The sequence below is a fragment of the Rhinatrema bivittatum genome, chromosome 2 (genome assembly GCF_901001135.1).
Source record: "Rhinatrema bivittatum chromosome 2, aRhiBiv1.1, whole genome shotgun sequence".
Classification (NCBI taxonomy): domain Eukaryota; kingdom Metazoa; phylum Chordata; class Amphibia; order Gymnophiona; family Rhinatrematidae; genus Rhinatrema; species Rhinatrema bivittatum.
This window is the reverse complement of record NC_042616.1, coordinates 106,705,286-106,723,568: the sequence shown is the minus strand read 5'-3', so window position 1 is coordinate 106,723,568 and position 18,283 is coordinate 106,705,286. Positions and strand designations below refer to the sequence as shown.

Sequence of the window (18,283 nt, the reverse complement as noted above, 5' to 3'; positions counted from 1 at the left end):
CACCACTATCCAACACAAAATTTCCATCCCTATCTTTCAGGCCGAAACACTACGGTGTGCGCTCCGGTGGAGCGCATTGTTAGCCCGGGTTTGGACGCGCGTTTTCGTCGCCCTAGCTTTACCCCTTATACAGTAAGGGGTAATAGTGCGTCGAAAACGCGTGTCCAACCCCCACCAAGACTAATAGCGCCCGCACCATGCAAATGCATGTTGATGGCCCTATCACTTATTCCCACGCGATACAGAAAGTAACGCCTGCCCAAAGGCTGGCGTTTTCGGCTGGCACCGGGGAAGTGTACAGAAAAGCAGAAAAACTGCTTTTCTGTACACTTTCCAACTTAATATCATAGCGATATTAAGTCGGAGGCCCCAAAAGTAAAAATTAAAAAAAAAAAAAGTGGCCCGCGGGTCGGAAGATGGACGCTTAATTATGCCGGTGTCCGTTTTCTGAACCCGTGGCTGTCAGTGGGTTTGAGAACCGACGCCGGAAAAATTGAGCGTCAGCCGTCAAACCTGCTGACAGCCGCAGCTCCTGTCAAAAAGGAGCTAGGGACACGCTACTGTCCCTAGTGCCTCCTTTTACCACGGGCCCTAATTTGCATAGGCCACCCTCCTGAATCGCATGCCCAGGAGAGTGGCCTGTGCACGTGCTGGGAGAGTGGGCGCTCGCTGGCTCTCCCAAGCGTTTTTCTCTATCGGCCTGTTTGATTTTAACTATTTGATTTTAGATAAGCCCAGCTACTAGGTTTCACTATTTCATGACAACAAGCAGGTCTGAGGAAATCATTTTTTTTTTTTTTAATTTTTAGAAGAGAGGAAAAGAGGAAGGCATAAATAATAACTGTGCATAAGCAATGCCATCTCTAGGGTGGAAACCATGTTACATAAAGGGATAGAATCACATTTTCAGATACAGGGCAACTGCAGCTATTTTGTGGGGTTTTTTTTCTATTCATCATGTAAATTACCTGCTGGGTGTAAAACCTACAGACTATCACTGTCAATCATTACTGGATTTTACCGGATGGAAAATGGACCTTGGCATTAACAACTTCACCTTTTTTAGACAAATGAGAGCCAGAGCTGATAATAGGTAATTTGACATACTTTAGCTTATTAATAGACTGTTGGTTGAAAGGAACAGGAGATCTCAGTGTAGAATCTGATTTATTGTATTTATTCGACATACATAGACAGTAATGAGTGGTATCAAACCCAACTTGGTGGCTCAGTGACAGTGCTGTGCAGTGCTGTATTCAGAAGGTCCCAGGTTTGATCAACGAGTTGGGTCTTCTGCTCCCACGCACTCACTTACACACTTTGTTGTGTCAATGAATCCACTCATCAATACACCATATTCCACGCTTTGCAGAGCCATAAATGTTTTATTGGAACCTCAATCTAATCAAAATTTTGTGGCATGACTTGAAGATTGCTGTCCATCGGTGATACCCAAGGAACCCAACAGAGCTGAACGGTTTTGTAAAGAAGAATGGTCTAATGGTAATAAGTGTAGGTGTGAAAAGGTGCTGGAGACCCAACAGATTCATGGCTGTAATTGCTGCACAGGTGCTTCCACGAAATAATATCTTCTGTTAGCAAAACGTTTTGTGGGACCGTCCTTTGTGAGAGTGATGGGAAGAGTGCCTGAAACTCTGAGACGTTTTTAAAGATCCCTTATTTTTAGTATTAGGGGTTAGTTTGACGAATTGTTTCTTTCCCTATACGTGATATATCATTGGGCTTTTTTTTTTTTGTTATTGGCAAGCAAAGCATATACATTTAAACAAGACTGAAATTCAACAATTGGCAAAGTCTCTACCCCACTGAGTTAATATTTGGTGGAAGGTCCTGTGGCAGCAATTACAGCTGTGAGTCTGTTGGGGCAGGTCTTCATCAACTTTTCACACCTAAATTTATTACCATTAGACCATTCTTCTTTACAAAACTGTTCAAGTTCTGTTGGGTTCCTTGGGTATCATTGATGGACAGCAATCTTCAAGTCATGCCACAAATTTTCAATTGGATTGAGGTTGGGACCTTGAAGGGGGCCATTCCAGGATATTTAACTGTCTCTTAGGCATGCCAGTGTAGCTTTGGCTTTGTCATGCTAAATGGTGAGCTTCCCTTCCAGTCTCGGCTTTCGTGCAGAGGGCTGCAGGTTTTTCTCAAGGACTTTTCTGTACTTTTCCATTCATTGTCGCTTCTATCCTGGCAAGTACCTCACTTCCTGCCAGTGAGAAACATCCCTATAACCCAATGCTGCCACTACTATGCTTTGCAGTGGGGATGGTGTTATCTGGGTGATGTGCTGTGTTGAATTTGTGCCAAATGTACTGCTTTACATTTTGTCAGGCCACAAAACGTTTTTGCCATCTGGCTACAGTATCCCTGAGAGTTTCTTTGTGTACTTCAAACAGGATTCAAGGTGTTCCTTCTTGAGTAGTGGCTTATTTCTTGCCACTCTGCAGTACAGACCAGATTGGGAATGCTTGGGATATTGTCACATGAACAATTTGACCAGTCTTGGCCAGGAAAACCTATAGTTCTTCAAATTTGCCACTGGCCTCTTGATTGCCTCTTTGATCAGCCTCTTTTTTTGCATGGGCATCCAATTAGGAGGGAGAGCCTTATCTAGGCAAGGTCTGGAGGTGCCATAAATCGTCCACTTGTCAAAATCGTCTTGAATGTGCTCTGAGGGATATTCAAGGACTTTGTAATGTGTGGATACGTGGAAGGAGCCGTAGACTTTCTATAGCAACTGTGTATGTGTGGATATATATATATTGTGTGTGCGTGCTGTAAATTTCCCTGAGGATATGTTTTTCTGGTGGGACATTTCAAACTGTTGACAGTGCTTCTAAGCAGAGGTGAGAAATAATGAAATACTGAAGCAAGTAGGAGAAATTAAATGTCTTTTCTTTTTCAATACATCAAGTCTGAACTGATGTAGGTTGAACTGAATGAGCATATTGGATTTTCGATCAGCTAATGCACTCCAAAGTCAAAAAAGGGTGCACTTGATTATGGCTTTTTAACATTCACAAAATGCAGACAGAATGCTTTTTTTTTTTCTCCTCAGTTTCCCCCTTGAGTAGGCCCTATAAATTTGCTTTTGTTTTTATCTCTCTGTTAGTTTGGATTTGGGCTGAGAATTAATTCGGTGTGTTCCAATATATATTGAATAAAGTAGAGTGGTTGCTATGTTAGTCCACTTCAATGCACAGAAATAAAAGTTAACAAAAATAAATATAGATATATAAGTTGATACTTTTTATTGGACTAACTTAATGCATTTTTTACTAGCTTTTGAGAGTTAATGCTCTCTTCTTCAGGCCAGAATAGAATGAGCAAAAGATGACATTACCAAGAATTACAAGTGACTCATAAAAGGCATTCCACTGACAGAGGGAAGGGGATCAGAAGGTGGCAGACAGTAAAACTTTTATGGCTCATAATTTGAAAAGAAACCTAGGTCTTATCATTTTAACTTCAAAAGTCTTTCTTTCCTGGGATTATTTTACATTTTCCTTTAAATATCCTGATCATAAGGTCGTTGATGCAATGGGTTTGGTTCCAAAAAGTGTTTCCCCCCCTCCTCCTTCCCTCAACATCCTGAAATCATTGTTTATCATTGAATTACAAAGGGAAGAAAGAGGCCACCACATCTTGATTAAAATATTTTTCCCAGCGATAACTCTATACAGGGGACCTCGGTGCATCTCAGATGTATGTTCTTGTTGTAGAGAGTGAAGGCATTGCACTGTGACATACCAGCCTCCGCCGCTGAGAGCTCTGCGTGTGACTCATTCGTGTTGCTGCAGTGGAAGTTTTGTGTGTGTCCTTGGAGAGGTGTATTGATGCAGGATGTCGGGGGGGGGGGATGAGTTGAGACTGACTTGCTTCATAGCCAGTAGATTCTCCCCCTATTGGCCCAGCTGTATTGTGGAATTTTTGTAGATGACAGTACTGATTTTGTGCCTTTATTACATATGGGTTCCTTATATTTAAAGTTACGTTTGCATTTAATTTAAGTGCTAGATAATGGCCTGTTAGCTACATGTCTGGTTAGTTTTTAGGTAAGACTGGCCTAATGGGAGATATCTGTAGGCATGAGAAGGAGAAATTGCACTAGGAGTAAAGTGTTCTTAACTTTGAATGTCAGTCGTGAGCTGAAAAGAACAGAATAAAATATTTCATCAGTGACCAGAATGCCAAGTATGCCTATTAATTTGTGGCTCCCTAGTGTAAAAAAAAAAAATAAATCCGTGCAGACAAAGCCTAGAGAAGCAATGACAATATGATTTGCAAGTGCGTTCCCTTCAGTTTACTTTCTGCCTTAAAACGACTTTGATATTTATTTTGTAGGGAGCAGATTAGATTTTTTTAAATTATTTCTAAGGCATTTTGCATAATGACTGGAGGCTTGAATGCTTCTATTTAGGGTCACTTCGGGCTCAGTTTTCAAAATATTTAGGCTCCTTTTGGATTTAGGAGTCTAAATTGGCTGTTTTGAAAATTTACTAGAGCTGAATGCCTAATTGTAGGCTCCTTGTTTCACTAAACTCCTAAATTTATAGGCCTAAAAAGTGGGTGGTTACGGGTGCGGATTTTGGGACAGGGGGAGTTAGAAGCTTTAGCACTGATTTTCAGAACAAGGCACCTGTTAGGACCCTAAATCTAGGCAAATAACTAGCAGGCCTAAATTTATGTGAATTTTCAACTGAAAGCTTGAGCCCCTAAGTTCAGCTGAAAATTGGTGCCTAACTTAGGAGCCCAGCTCTTTTCTTTTTTTTTTAAATATTGTTCTCCATATATCCCATTTTGTTTGTTTTCTAGAAAAATACTTAGTTCTTACCACATGGGCCGTTTGAGCTCAGAATATATAGTTGTCTACTTGCAGTCCTCATCCCACAAACCTTGACAGAATAATAGAAACATATTTTCTGCACTCTGAGACCTGATTAAGGGAAAAAATAGGAAACTAGAAGATCGTTATAAAGTAGCCTGCAAGTGTCCGGTTTATGGTGTCTTTCAGATAAGCGCCTTGACTTGTTTAAGTTTGTGTATTTTAAAGCATTTTTTTCTGTTCTGTGCTTATGGAATCAATCTTTAAATAAGGCTTTACAGTTCTACTTAAATAAAAGATCAAAACCAGTGGTATTGTAATTGAACTCTTAACTACTTTTTTATGCTTGTCAACTCGTGTAAAAATGAGCTTAGGAGCTGGTTCAATCCATCCATCCGTCTGGTGACATGATGATATTTCTAAATTGAGTTCATTTTTAGCGGGAAGGTGGCGCATGGTCCTGACAGCTACGTTGTTGAACATGATCATTTTCAGTGTAGTCAGAGTGGGAAAGCAGGAAAACCTCGCTGCATGGGCGTGAATTTCACATTTTTCCTTGCTTGCCTCTGATGCCCACATGGCACATACCCTCCCATCTATTCTACAATGCACATGAGGCCCACTGAACTGGACAGTACGCACTCCTGTAGCACGTTGCCAGAGAATCGGCTGTTCAATCTTGTGACGCTAAACCTATCGTGCTCATGTTGCCGATCCATAATTTAGGCTACGGAAAGTCTCTATTTTTATTTCTGCTGAAGGTTTTTTTTCAGAGAGCCGAAATGCTGATCTGCCACTATGGTGGCATTTTTTTTAGTTGAGAGAGTTTTTCCTTATTTGGCTCTTTGCTTTTGTTTACATTTATATTAGATGAAACAGTAACATCCTCTTCTATAGATAAAAGGCAAGTTGTGGGCCTTGGTGCTGTTGTGTGCATGTGCTTGGCCCTCATGCTGCATGTGCTGTCCTGCCTTCGTGCATACAGATGTTACGGTGAGCGCACTGAGTCGGCCACTGACATGTCAGCAAGCACTGAACTTTCCCTCCTTACTTGCTGACATGTCTGTTCATGCACTGTAACGTCAGCATGTGTGCGGGCACATCATTTCCTTTTGTTCCCTTAGGGGGTTTGTCAGCAGTTTGGTGCACTGCACATTTGCAGCTCACCACGTCGCCAATAAAGCCCGAGTTTCAAGGCAGGGGAGCACAGACCCCGTTTGGCGCAATGGAAGCAGAGAGGCCGGGCCCTGCGAGCTGAACGTGTTGCGGCACCAAGGAACATGAGCACCGCAGCAACCGGGAGTCTGTGGCAGACCAGCAATGGTGCAGTTAGCGAGGAAGTCACACTCTGCCAGCAAAGCCAGAACAGAAACAGCTGCAGGAGCAGATGGGAGCAGGAGGGACACAGGAGAAGAGAAAGGGAGCGGTTTGCACCCTATTTACCTCATAATTTTTGATGGTCTCTTCAACTAACAATTCAAGAAAGCTCAGAAGATCCTTAGTTGCTAAGATATGAAGGAAAGAGTCTGTGATTGGGTAGGCTGTCTGCTTTTGCATCAGAATGGGCAAACTAACAGGCCGATTCAGTAAAGTCTGCGGGAGAGCGGGCAGCTCTCCTGTGCGCGCAATTCAGTATGCTAATTAGGCCCGGTGGTAAAACCAGGTAAAAGGACTGGAGCGGAGGCTGCCAGCGGGTTTGACAGCCGACGCTAAATTTTGCTGGCGTCTGTTCTCGAGCCCACTGACAGGCATGGGCTTGGAAACCGGACGCCGGCAAAATTGAGTGTCCGGTTTTCGAACCGACAGCTGGGGGACGACTTCAAATTTTTATTTTTTTTTTTTTACTTTTGGAAAGTTTCGGGACTTCCAACTTAATATCGCCATGATATTAAGTCGGAGAGTGCACAGAAAAGCAGTTTTTACTGCTTTTCTGTGCACTTTCCCAGTGCCCGAAGAAATTAGCGCCTACCTTTTGGGTAGGTGCTAATTTCTGAAAGTAAAATGTGCGGGAATAACTAATAGGGCCATCAACATGCATTTGCATGTTGCGGGCGCTATTAGGTTCGGGGGATTGGATGCGCGTTTTCGGCCAATTACCGAATAAGGGGTAAGGGAAAGCGCGCATCCAATGGGCCCGTAAGTACACCTTCTGCTCCTTACCTTCTGCCCTTTTTTCTTTGTTGACGTGATAGTTGGCTCACCACTTTACTTGTGAGCACCCAGTTGATTTAACTTTTTACACTTTTTAGGTACATTACACTCAGCTGCAAAGCAGCTGCTAGGCTACTGAAAGTCCAGGTTAATCTACTATAACTGCAAATAGAACCCAAGAATAATAAAAGGATGCAATACATTTTTTTTTGAAAGAAATGAATATACCATGAAGAATCAAAACAGACTTACTCTTGCCCTTGGGAAGTGATTATTTGTATTAATATTTATATGCTGCACTGAACAGATACACATAATGGACAATCTCTACTCCTGGGGGCTTAGGCTAGTCGACAGAGACACACAGGTAACAGAACAAAAAAATAAAAAATGAGGCTTCCAGTTAAGACTGATAAAGATGTAAATTAGGTGGGAATGAACTGAGGAGGGGCAACTTTTAATTCAGTATCATCAAATAGGATGTGAAGACTGGGGTCTAGAAATGTTTTAAGGAGACCTCTTTTTATGTAAGTTGTTGCTGATTGGTCTTTTCTCGTATAGTGTGAAGTAGGTGTGGAACATTGCTTCCCAGTTCTGTCTAAGAAACCGAGAAGTGCACTCCCCAGTCTACAGTCTAAAGCAACGATAGGTGAAAAGGTTGGTGGGTGCATGGGCCCAATGGAAGCCAAAACAGATTTCTAGAAAACATGAGGTGGGGGAGGTTCCGGGGAATAGCTGGTGCCAGAGATGAACTTTGGTCATGCAAAAAAGAAGCAAATGGGGCAGTCTGCATGGATATTCCCGGGGCCCATGTGATAAACTGCAGTAGACCTGCGGGTTCGTGCGCGTGGCATTGCGCGTTTTCTAGCATTAATCTTATACGTGTATGTAATAACCTTCCCAAAAAGCCACGGCTGGTTTAGCGCGAGTCCATGCTAATGCCATGCAAAGAAGGGAATTAACTATTCATGGGCAATGCAGAGAGCAGCGCTGGCATTGGTGTGGGGATTTTTTATGCCGTTTTTTAGCGCCTGGGTCAGGGCAGGGGATAAGTGTAAGCGCCTGTCTGGAAGTCGAAAAATTAAGTGGCAGAAGCCAGAAGAGAGGTCAGAGAGGGAACTGGCACATGTCAGAAATACTGAGTGCTTTTGTAGCCCCTTCCAAATCTCTGCTGTATTTCCCCCACTCAGCGGCTTCCACCATTATAACTCCCCCGCCATCAGTGATGGATCATGAAGGGGATTAGACATTGCTCTACCCACCTTCAGTCCCACTCCCGGACCACTAACTCCCTACTTTCTTAAAGGCTTTCGACCGAGAATCAATCATTGGTCACCACATTAATGCGGGCTTATGTGCAGTTTATTGCATAGGGCCTTCAGTGTGCATTGTAGCGCGTATATCCGCACAGTATTTTATTTTGTATGGATTTTCTGTGCGTATCTCATTTGCATGCCGTCTCATTACATCCCGTGGAGACACTTGCTTTTGCTCGGCCGAGTGCACTGTTTAGCCCCACGATTTAGACATGCAAATGCATGTTGATGAGCCTATTAGTTAGTCGCCCGAAATACAAAAAGTAAAATGTATGGCCAAGCCGCATATTTTATTCTCAGAAAAAAGCGTTAAGTTCTAATCAACCATGAAAAGTGTACAGAAAAGGAGAAAATACTGCTTTTCTGTACACCCTGCAGCTTAATATCCTAGCGATATTAAGTTGGAGGCACCAAAAAAAAAAAATCTGCCTGCCGGTCAGCGGATTAGAAAACAGACGCTCAATTTTGCCGGCGTCCGTTTTTCTAACCCGTGGCTGTCAGCGGGTTCGATAACCGATGCCGGTAAAATTAAGCGTCGGTTGTCGAACCCACGGACAGCCGACTCTTCCGCTAATAAGGAGGTGCTAGGGATGCGCTGTTGTCCCTAGTGCCTCCTTATTAGCGTCTGGCCTCATTTAAATAGAGAATCGTGCTCCCAGGAGAGGTGCCTGGGCACGTGTCGGGAGGGGGGGTTGGTGGGACAGAGTTGGGGGAGGGAGTTAGGGTTGAATCGTATATTTGTACATGACTATTGCGGTTGTATCACTTACAAAATGTTAATAAAGAAATGAATGAAAAAAAAAATATTATGCTTGGAAGTGCCTGAAAAATCTGAATATAAATCCAATAAATTCAGAATTCCATCTAGCAAACCTCAAAGCTGTAACATAAGGAAGTTGTATTCTTACACTGATTATTTCTGGGATAAGAAGCATTGACTCTGTCAACCTTTTGGGATCCTTCCAGGTACATGTGACCTGGAAGGATTGGCCATTTTTGGAAACAGGATACTGGGCTTGATGGGACTGTTGATCTGACCCACTATGGCAAATGAGACCCTTGATCTGACCCACTATGGCAAATCTTAGTAGTTCTAATGTAACTACAAAGTCGATGTGACCAGGGAATTGGAAGGCACTATCTAGTGATGTTACTTCCAGTAGGGCATCATCCTAAGTCCTTTATTTATGTTCTTTGTTTTATTTTGACCGAATGTAAAGAAAAATAATTTCTAACAATTATACTGAGCAGTTATGATCTGTAAATTATAGAACCTGTTCAAATAGTATGAAGGTCTTTTACACAGGGGTTTTGATCTTTGAAGAGAACATTGCCTGAACTGCTGAGCTGGTCTGAGCTTGGTCAGTGCTATTGTGAAAAAAAAGGGCTGTGCATTGAGATGAGTAGATTATAAGAACATAAGTACATGCCATACTGGGTCAGACCAAGGGTCCATCAAGCCTAACATTCTGTTTCCAATAGTGGCCAATCCAGGTCACAAGTGCCTGGCAAGTACCCCAAAACTAAGTCTATCCCATGCTACTGATGCTAGAATAGTGGCTATTTTCTAAGTCAACTTGATTAATGACAGGTAATGGACTTCTCTTCCAAGAACTTATCCAAACCTTTTTTAAACCCAGCTACACTAACTGCACTAACCACATCCTCTGGCAACAAATTCCAGAGCTTAATTGTACATTGAGTGAAAAAGAACTTTCTCCAATTAGTTTTAAATGTGCTACATGCTATCTTCATGGAGTGCTCCCTGGTCTTTCTATTATCCAAAAGAGTAAATAATAGATTCACATTAACCCGTTCTAGACCTCTCATGATTTTAAAGACCTCTGTCATATCCCCCTCAGCTGTATTTACTCCAAGCTGAACAGCCCTAACCTCTTTAGCCTTTCCTCATAGGGGAGCTGTTCCATCCCCTTTATCATTTTGGTTGCCCTTCTCTGTACCTTCTCCATCGCAACTATATCTTTTTTGAGGTGCGGTGACCAGAACTGTGCACAGTACTCAAGGTGCGGTCTCACCACGGAGCGATACAGAGGCATTATGACATTTTCCGTTTTATTCACCATTTCCTTTCTAATAATTCCTAACATTCTGTTGGCTATTTTGACTGCCGCAGCACACTGAGCCGATGATTTTAATGTATTATCTACTATGACGCCTAGATCTATATGTATGAAAGCTAAGACAAATTGCCAAGCAACTTTAAGAATGCCAAAACGTGAGCTATGGAAATGTGAGTTTAGTAAGTCAACACACTATGTAGAAGGACATTTGTCACTGTTCTTTAATTTAGGTTTTTAAAAATATTTTGCTTGATACTCCGTAATTAAATATTTAAATTAACTAGTGCACTTTGCTTAATTGTATTGATCATGTGCCATCTAAATTAAGCGCTTTAATGATAGCGGCTTATGTAGTTAATGCTGTCTTTTTAATGCTGCTGATATTAACTCAAACACATTATTTGTTGGCTCATAGCTGCTTTTCATTTCCCTTTGGGGTATATTTAATGACTTCAGAATTTTTCTTAAAAAAAGAGAAACCTGTAAATATGCTCTGTGTATATTACTTCCTGGTTTTCATGGTAGCATATCAAACTTTTTGTTGCTTGGATAAGGTATTTCATATTTTAATATTTTTTTGGTATTTTTTTTCTTATTAAATTTCATATTAACTTAATTGGACATTGTAATTCTCTGTTTATTCATAGACTAGTTGGAGGAAAGGCTGGCCAGGTATCTCAGTGATTCCCAAGTCAGGTTGCTCCATTGCTCGGGTCAGCTGGGGGTGCTGCAGAGGTAGTTTTCATAGCCTATGATGGGAGGGAGTTACAACCATCATATGTCAGTGACACCTAGAAGTCAAATTTAGGGACTGTGATTACATGGTCCCCAGTCAAGGACTATTGTAGGGGGCGCTAGTAAACACTGAATACCAACAGCTAGGAAGAGAAAAAAATCTTTAGATTTTATTATAAGATATCTTCTAAGGAGGAGTGCAACTTATCAAATCCAGCTCAGAGTTTTCAAACCATACACCAGTGGGTTAGATTTTTTGCTTAACATTTTCCACCTGGTTGGAATTATTATTTTATCTTGTATATGCTACTAAAATAGCATTTTTGTAAGTCATATGATTTCTTGAAAGTTGGCAATGCTGACTTTTGACATACTGGTTAACCTTTAGCATACTTATAGTATTTCAACAGTTCTGGCTGTTTTACAAGTCTGATCAGTGCAATTTCATTGTGCTGTTATTATCTTTTTGTTTCTTCATTGCTACCAGCAAGTCTGTTTCCACAGTGAAGCTTCTGAAAGCTCCCTTATACTAGTGCCTTGATAACTAGACTAAAGTAAGTTGAGCGTGCACATCTGTGTAGCTGGGTAGAAGACCATCTTGATGAGGGCCCAATGTAATAAAACGTGACTAAAAAAAAAAAGAGCTAACTTTCAGCTACATTTTCTTTATTCATGCACTAAAAAAAAACATAGTTTACTCCTGATGTGATAAGCTAATTGTTTGCTAAAGCATCAGTAGTTAAAGTAAAAAGAAAAGGAAAAAAATCTCACACTTACCCAAAACTGTGTTGAAAAAATGCTTAGCATACATAAAATATGATTTATCAGCATAAAACTTGTGTACACAAATCTTGTTTTCTGTATATAAAACAATTTGTACACAAAGCATGTTTTCTGACCGTAAATCATGTTTCTGTACATAATGACAAGTATAGGACCCCTGCACCATGAACTAATATTAGCCCTGGAAACTTTACTTCCATCTCTGTGAAGGAGTTAAATTGTCAGTGTTAAGAAAACATGAGTCAATCCTACGCACCTCTCTGAGCTGGGGAGTAGTAGCTAATGCCTTAACTAACATGGGATTTACATGGAGAAGCACTAATGTGTGCGCACATGTTAGTGCCGGGCTGTGCACATATTTTTTGTGTTAAATTGGGAGTAAACATACACGCACAAAAATCTGCGCATAGCCTGGCGCCAACATGTGTGCATGTTGAGCATGCTTCTTAGGTTGGGGCCTGAGCTAAAAGGAGGAAATATTGGTTCTCAGCCTTTTGCTGCACTGCCTGTATTTAATATTCCGCCCTCTTCCTTGTATTTAGCTTTGTACACTTGTTCCATAGTATCTTAGATTTAAGATTTTAGACTTTTCCATTAGTTTGTCTCAGAAGGAGGTAGTTTTGTGATAGTTTTTTTCCCCTCTTTGAGAACCAAGTTCTCATTAGAAATGTTTTATACCTGACAAAATTAAGATTGATTAATTTGGGGTTTCCGCTTTATTTTGGTGAAAAAATTAACGTCTTAGAAAATAAAATATATAACCATTTGGAGTAATCTGAGCAAACTGCATAACTAGGAACTTTTTTTCATTGGGCTGTGAAACCAAGCATTGGGTACCTTTTGCCAATATAGATAGATGTTCTCATTGTGCATATTCCATAGACATGCTTGTATGGATGCTGATCTGTAAATTGTAAGTTACTAGATGGTAGGTGACCTTTGACTGGTGGTCCTGGGTACAAGCTACACTTTGTTAGATGGTACAATGCTTGCATACTGTTAGACTGAACACCCTGGATGGGTCCAGAATAGCCCCGCTCTGACTGCTTGCATACCAGTTAGCTTGTGTCTCATTTTAGAGAATATTTTAAGTTTGAGCTATTCTCACTTTTATTATAAGCTCAAGTGGGTATACCTAAACTGGTTGGAAACCCAAAAGTATGCCTTTGCAGGTTTAAAAAAAATATAATTTGTTGAATTAATTTCAAAGTAAAAGCTGTAATGGACTTAACTGCTCAGGGTAGCCAACTCTGAGACAAGTGGAAGAGTTACCCACAAACTTAGGGATAGGTATACCAGTTTGAGTGATGATGATGTAACTTCTAATTTTGGATTCCTTTTAGCTGACGTAAAGGGAGAGGGGGGCGACTAACATTTTATTCTGAACCTTAAGTGAACTGAAAAGTGATCATTAAGTGGTAAAGGATGACTGCCTGCTTAACTGCTGCGTCTCCCATCAAATGATGCAGGTGCAAAGAAGTCAGAGGTTGTTTACCTTGTCTCTGTGCAGGGAGATGATGTGAGTGGTGGGATACTTTTTATTGTTTTATGGCATTTTTACTGTAATTGCTCTAGACTGGAAGTAAAGCATCAAGTGAAAGCACCAAAGCGAAGTCAACTGGTAGATAACATTAGATGTACATGTTGAACATCACCTATATTTCAGATAACGTTTTGTTTTGGAAAGAAAGCACAGGATTGTGAATTATGGTTGGGGACACCGTTTGCCAGTCATAGGCAGCAACCAGATTCATCTATCTTTAATTTGTGAAATAAAGGTGTTTGAAAGACGATCTGCATTTTCTGTCTGTCATTCAGTTTTACTTCTGAAGAGCTGTGCCACAGAGCCAAGGTATTTATATGGATTGTGTTGGCCAGAAGCCCAGCACAATGACTAGAGTCAGGAAGAGGGTGTGTCTTCTGTTTGTGTAACCGATCAAACTCGAATTGTTGCAAATTGTAAACTTCTCATTCTTTGGCCCTCACTGATATGAGTTGGCATGCTTGTCCCAGTATTGTAGCCAAACTGCTAAACTCACAAAAGAAAATGCTTTCCCTCCAATTATAAGGCCTGAGCTCGTGAGAATGCCTCCCAGTTAACATGTGCTTTGCCACTTCTGTGGCTTTAAACAGCTCTATGAGTTTGAGTCACACAGTGCCCCGATCCTAGACTTGTGCTGCTCTTATAAGAAAGAAGAGAGTTGGGAGTATAGCCCTGTCTGACTCAGTCTCACAGAGAGAGGTTTGGAGTGATAGAAGCTGCAGTGGCTGTGCAGGGAGCTGTGCAGTGGTGGTTGGAATGGAAGAGTAGGAGGTGACTGTAGGCACTAAGGTAAAAAGGAATGGAAGCTATACTTAGGGGGACTGGTACGACCCTCATCTGACCCTTCCCACCAGCAGCTTACAGAGCGCAGAACAGCAAATCTTGCTCTTTCCAGTCACTTCTACTGCCGCAAAGCGGTGGATGGCATCCAGAAAGAGGGCAGATATAGAGGTATGTTGCAGTGCTCTCCTATGTGGGAGGGGGCAAAGATGAGAAATGAGGGTATTAAGTGGGTGACTGCATCAGAATTCTTTGGGTTAGAGTATTGAGGGAAGGGGAAGGAATATTGGGGGAAAATTGTTAGTGGCCACTAGCGAGCTGATGGCCATATTCGGAGGCTACCGAAAATATATTGTATGAACCTGTGTTTAATGTGTTGAGAACTTTTACATTGGATTTGTGAATTTTAGTATGTTTTAGGGTTTTTCCTAATGAAGAATTTGTTCATTAGTAGTGTTCTTAATGGAGGAAGGTGAATAGTGGCAAGACCCAATGTACTGGGACCACATCTTTTTAACATATAGAGATGGGAACGAGTGAGGTGACCAAATTTGCTGAAGATGTAAAATTATTCAAAATCACAAGCGAATTGTGAGAAATTGTAACAGTGCCCTGGGAGACTTGGCATCCAAATGGCAAATGATATTTATTATGGACAAGTTCAAAGTGATGCACATAGGGAAGAAAAACCAAATAGTTATATAATGCAAGGATCTCCATTGGGAGTCACCACCCAGGTAAAAGATCTTGGCGTCATCGTTGATAATATGTTGAAATCCTCTGCTCAGTGTGCAGCAGCAGCCAAAAAAGCAAATATAATGCTAGGGATTTTTAGGGAAGGAATGGAGAATAATAAAATGAATATCATAAGCCTCTATTGCTCCATGTGCGACCTCATCTTGAGTACTGTGTGCAACTCTGATCACCACATTTCAAAAAAGATATAGCAGAATTAGGAAAGGTATAGAGAAGAGAGACCAAAATGATAAAGGGGTTGGAACGATTCCCCTATCAGGAAAGTCTAAAGAGGTTAGGACTCTTCAGCTTGGAGAAGAGATAACTGAGAGGAGATATGACAGAGGTCTATAAAATGAATGGAATGGATAAACGCAAATCCATTGTTAGTCTCTCATAAAGTACAAAGACTGGGGACATGCAATGAAACTAAGAAATACATTTAAAACAAATAGGAGAAAATACTTTTTACTCAACGCATAATTCTACTTTGGAATTCATTGCCGGAGGATGTGGTAAAAGCTGTTAGTGTAGCTGCAATTAAAAAAGGTTTGGACAAGTTCCTGGAAGAAAAGGCCATAAACCATTATTAAGGTAGAGTTGGGGAAATCCACTGCTTATCCCTGGGATAAGCAGCATGGAATCTAACGGCCTTTTGGGATCCTGCCAGGTACGTCGGACTTGGATTGGCCACTGTTGGAAGCAGGACACTGGGCTTGAAGGACCTTTGCTCTGACCCAGCATGGCAAATCTTATGTTTTTGGTGTAGGCAGAACTGTGGTCAATAATAATGTGAAAAGCTGGCATCATGGTCAAAAAGCATAAAGGTAGATTTTAAAAAATACACGTGCACATGGGCGCAGCTATTTAATAACACGCGTGCTTGGGCGCGTGCATGGTATAAAATACCGGTCCCACGTGCACATGTGCGCTGGATTTTCATGTCTGGTCACGCATGTGTGGGAGGGTGGCCTGCTCTGCATGCTGGGGGGGGGGTCACCGGGTGAGTGTGTGTTTAGAAAAATACATGTGACGACGCAATTGGGCCTCCCCCAGTTCCCTCCCACTCCGCTCCAATTAAGGAGTGGACTGGGAGGGAACTTTCCTATCCCTATCCCTTCCCTTCCTACCCTTTCCCCTCTCCTCCCTGACCCTTAAACCTATCCTAACTAACCTCTTTTTTTTTTTTTAACTTACCGGCTCCATTGAGCAGTAGTAAGTTCCACGCGCTGGCCAGCTTCTGGTGTGCGCTGTCCTGGCCCCGCCCCTTTTGCAGGGCTCGGCACTTCGCGTACTGGGGGTTATGTGCATGCCTGGGCCCATTCTAAAATGTGCGTGACGTGCGCAAGGCCCAGCCACGCGCATAACCCCCCTGTTTTGATGCTCGTGGCCCTTTTAAAGCCGAGCCCTTAGTGCTTACATGACATAAGTTCCCTTTCTGGGCCCAGGGCTTAGGGTATCTCTCCTACAAGGTTTACCCTTTGTTGGCACTCCGTGGCTGGCAGGGTGCACTGCAGTAGTTGCATCCATCTCCTCTCCCTCCCTTGGCTGGAGTTCATTGCCTTTGTGGTGCACTTGATGCCTGCTATCCCTATCAAACTTGAATTTGAAATGCAACCTGAACTGAGAGATGTATAGTTGTCTTGAAAATAGGTTTTTCCTACAGTGAACTCTTCTGTGGCTTTTATTTATTTATTTATTTATTTAGCTTGGCAGTATTTCAACTAACTTCTTCTACACTAAAGAAGCAAACTTTTAGTTTGCAAATTTCATTCAGGGAAACTTAGCTTTTGGTGTCTTTGTCGGATTTGAATCCTACGGTAAGAGGAAGGATCCTCCTGAAGCTTTTCCAGGTTTTTAAGAAATTGTTTCTGAAAGGTGTTTGGTTGTATGTCCTTAATGTTGGCATAACATTGAATTGCTTTTATATCCATCCCCACATCTAACCAATTCTGTTTTTCTTTTAATGTCTTATTCACACTACCCCATTCTGAACTTTTTTACAGTATTATTTTTTATCCTATAACTGTCTAACATTTTAGATTACTTGGTTTTCAGGAATAGCAATACATTGCATGTGCTTGTGGAGTCCATATTTAGAGGATGCTCTGTTAAATGGAAAGAGAAAACTGGTGGGTTAAAGTAGAGAGTAAAACTGTATATAATTAAGACTGGAAAAATAGCTGTTTGGGGCGATAATGGTATTTGCAGGAAACAGGAATGGAAACTATTTGAAAAGTTATATGTGGATGCTGAATGCTGCCAGCATCTAAAAATTACCGTACTGTGTGGCGTGCGCTTTCTGATGTGTTGGACAATGTGTCTCTGTCTTGATTTATTGCACTTGCCTGTTTAAAAAATAATTGTTTTCCAGGTCAGCCATGTATCTCGGGTACATCATCAATGAGATGGCATGAGAGGACTTGGAAAACAGCAACATTATGTAAGAAGGTTTAATGTATTTTCTTTACAACATTGGTCATATCATGACACACAGAGCATAGAATCATTGCCATTTCATATTGTTGTGTATTGGCGTAGTATGATGGATCATGTTTCATAATGCTCCAGAAGTAATAGGAATTATGATTCTGGATTGTTAATCATGTTCTAATTAACCACATGTATGTTTGTTTTAAGGTTCCCACTCCCTCCCCCCCCCCGTCTTCTGCACTGTCACGATCAAGGTTCTCCTGTTGAGAATTTCTGAAATGGCTGTCTTTTTTTTTTTTTCTCAAAAGATGGGGTGGGTGAGAGGAGCTGACGCCACCTTTCAGCTTAACTTCGATGCCGGGCCTAAAATGTCTATTTGCAGGAGAGGAGGCCTTGGGTAAACTCTTTGAAATGCTCTTCTGGTTTGAGGGTGCCAACACCATGGGCCTGTGAGGCAGCCAAAGGGAAAAAGGCCTTCAGAAAGATGCGATATAAAATCTGATGATCCGTTTTTCAGGCATCAGTTCCTGGGCTGCCAGCTGGAGCCAGTTCCCCTAATGAGGGTCAAGCATGCAGGAATGTAGAAAGGCAGATGGCAGTTGTATAGTGCTGTGGTGGCCATGGTTCCTTTTTTTTTTTGTATGGACTGTATAGAAGTTGAAATCTTTGAAATTGGTTAAAAAGTTGAAAAAGAACCTACTAAATGCATTGGGCCAGATTTTAAAAACAGCGTGAGGGCGTAGATTTGTTCGCGCAACCCAGCGCGAACAAATCTACGCTCGATTTTATAACATGCGCGCACGCAAGGGGGTGCACACTTGTGCACCTTGCACGCGCCGAGCCCTAGGGGGAGCCCCAATGGCTTTCCCCGTTCCCT

The 18,283-nt window shown here is 41.7% G+C and overlaps 1 protein-coding gene across 4 annotated transcripts in view; it reads left to right on the top strand.

Annotated features, from left to right (window-relative positions):
• The window catches only part of DIP2C (disco interacting protein 2 homolog C), an 851,589-nt gene that overhangs the window by 251,188 nt on the left and 582,118 nt on the right, over positions 1 to 18,283 (top strand). Inside the window, exon 1 of one of the 4 annotated variants that reach the window (XM_029588528.1) lies at positions 17,352 to 17,416. The exons of the other annotated variants lie outside the window; for them this stretch is intronic. Within the exon in view, the coding sequence (XP_029444388.1) occupies positions 17,377 to 17,416 (40 nt within the window). The 5' untranslated portion in view covers positions 17,352 to 17,376. Of the gene's footprint in view, positions 1 to 17,351; positions 17,417 to 18,283 lie in introns of those variants that run through there. 4 annotated transcript variants of the gene reach the window in all.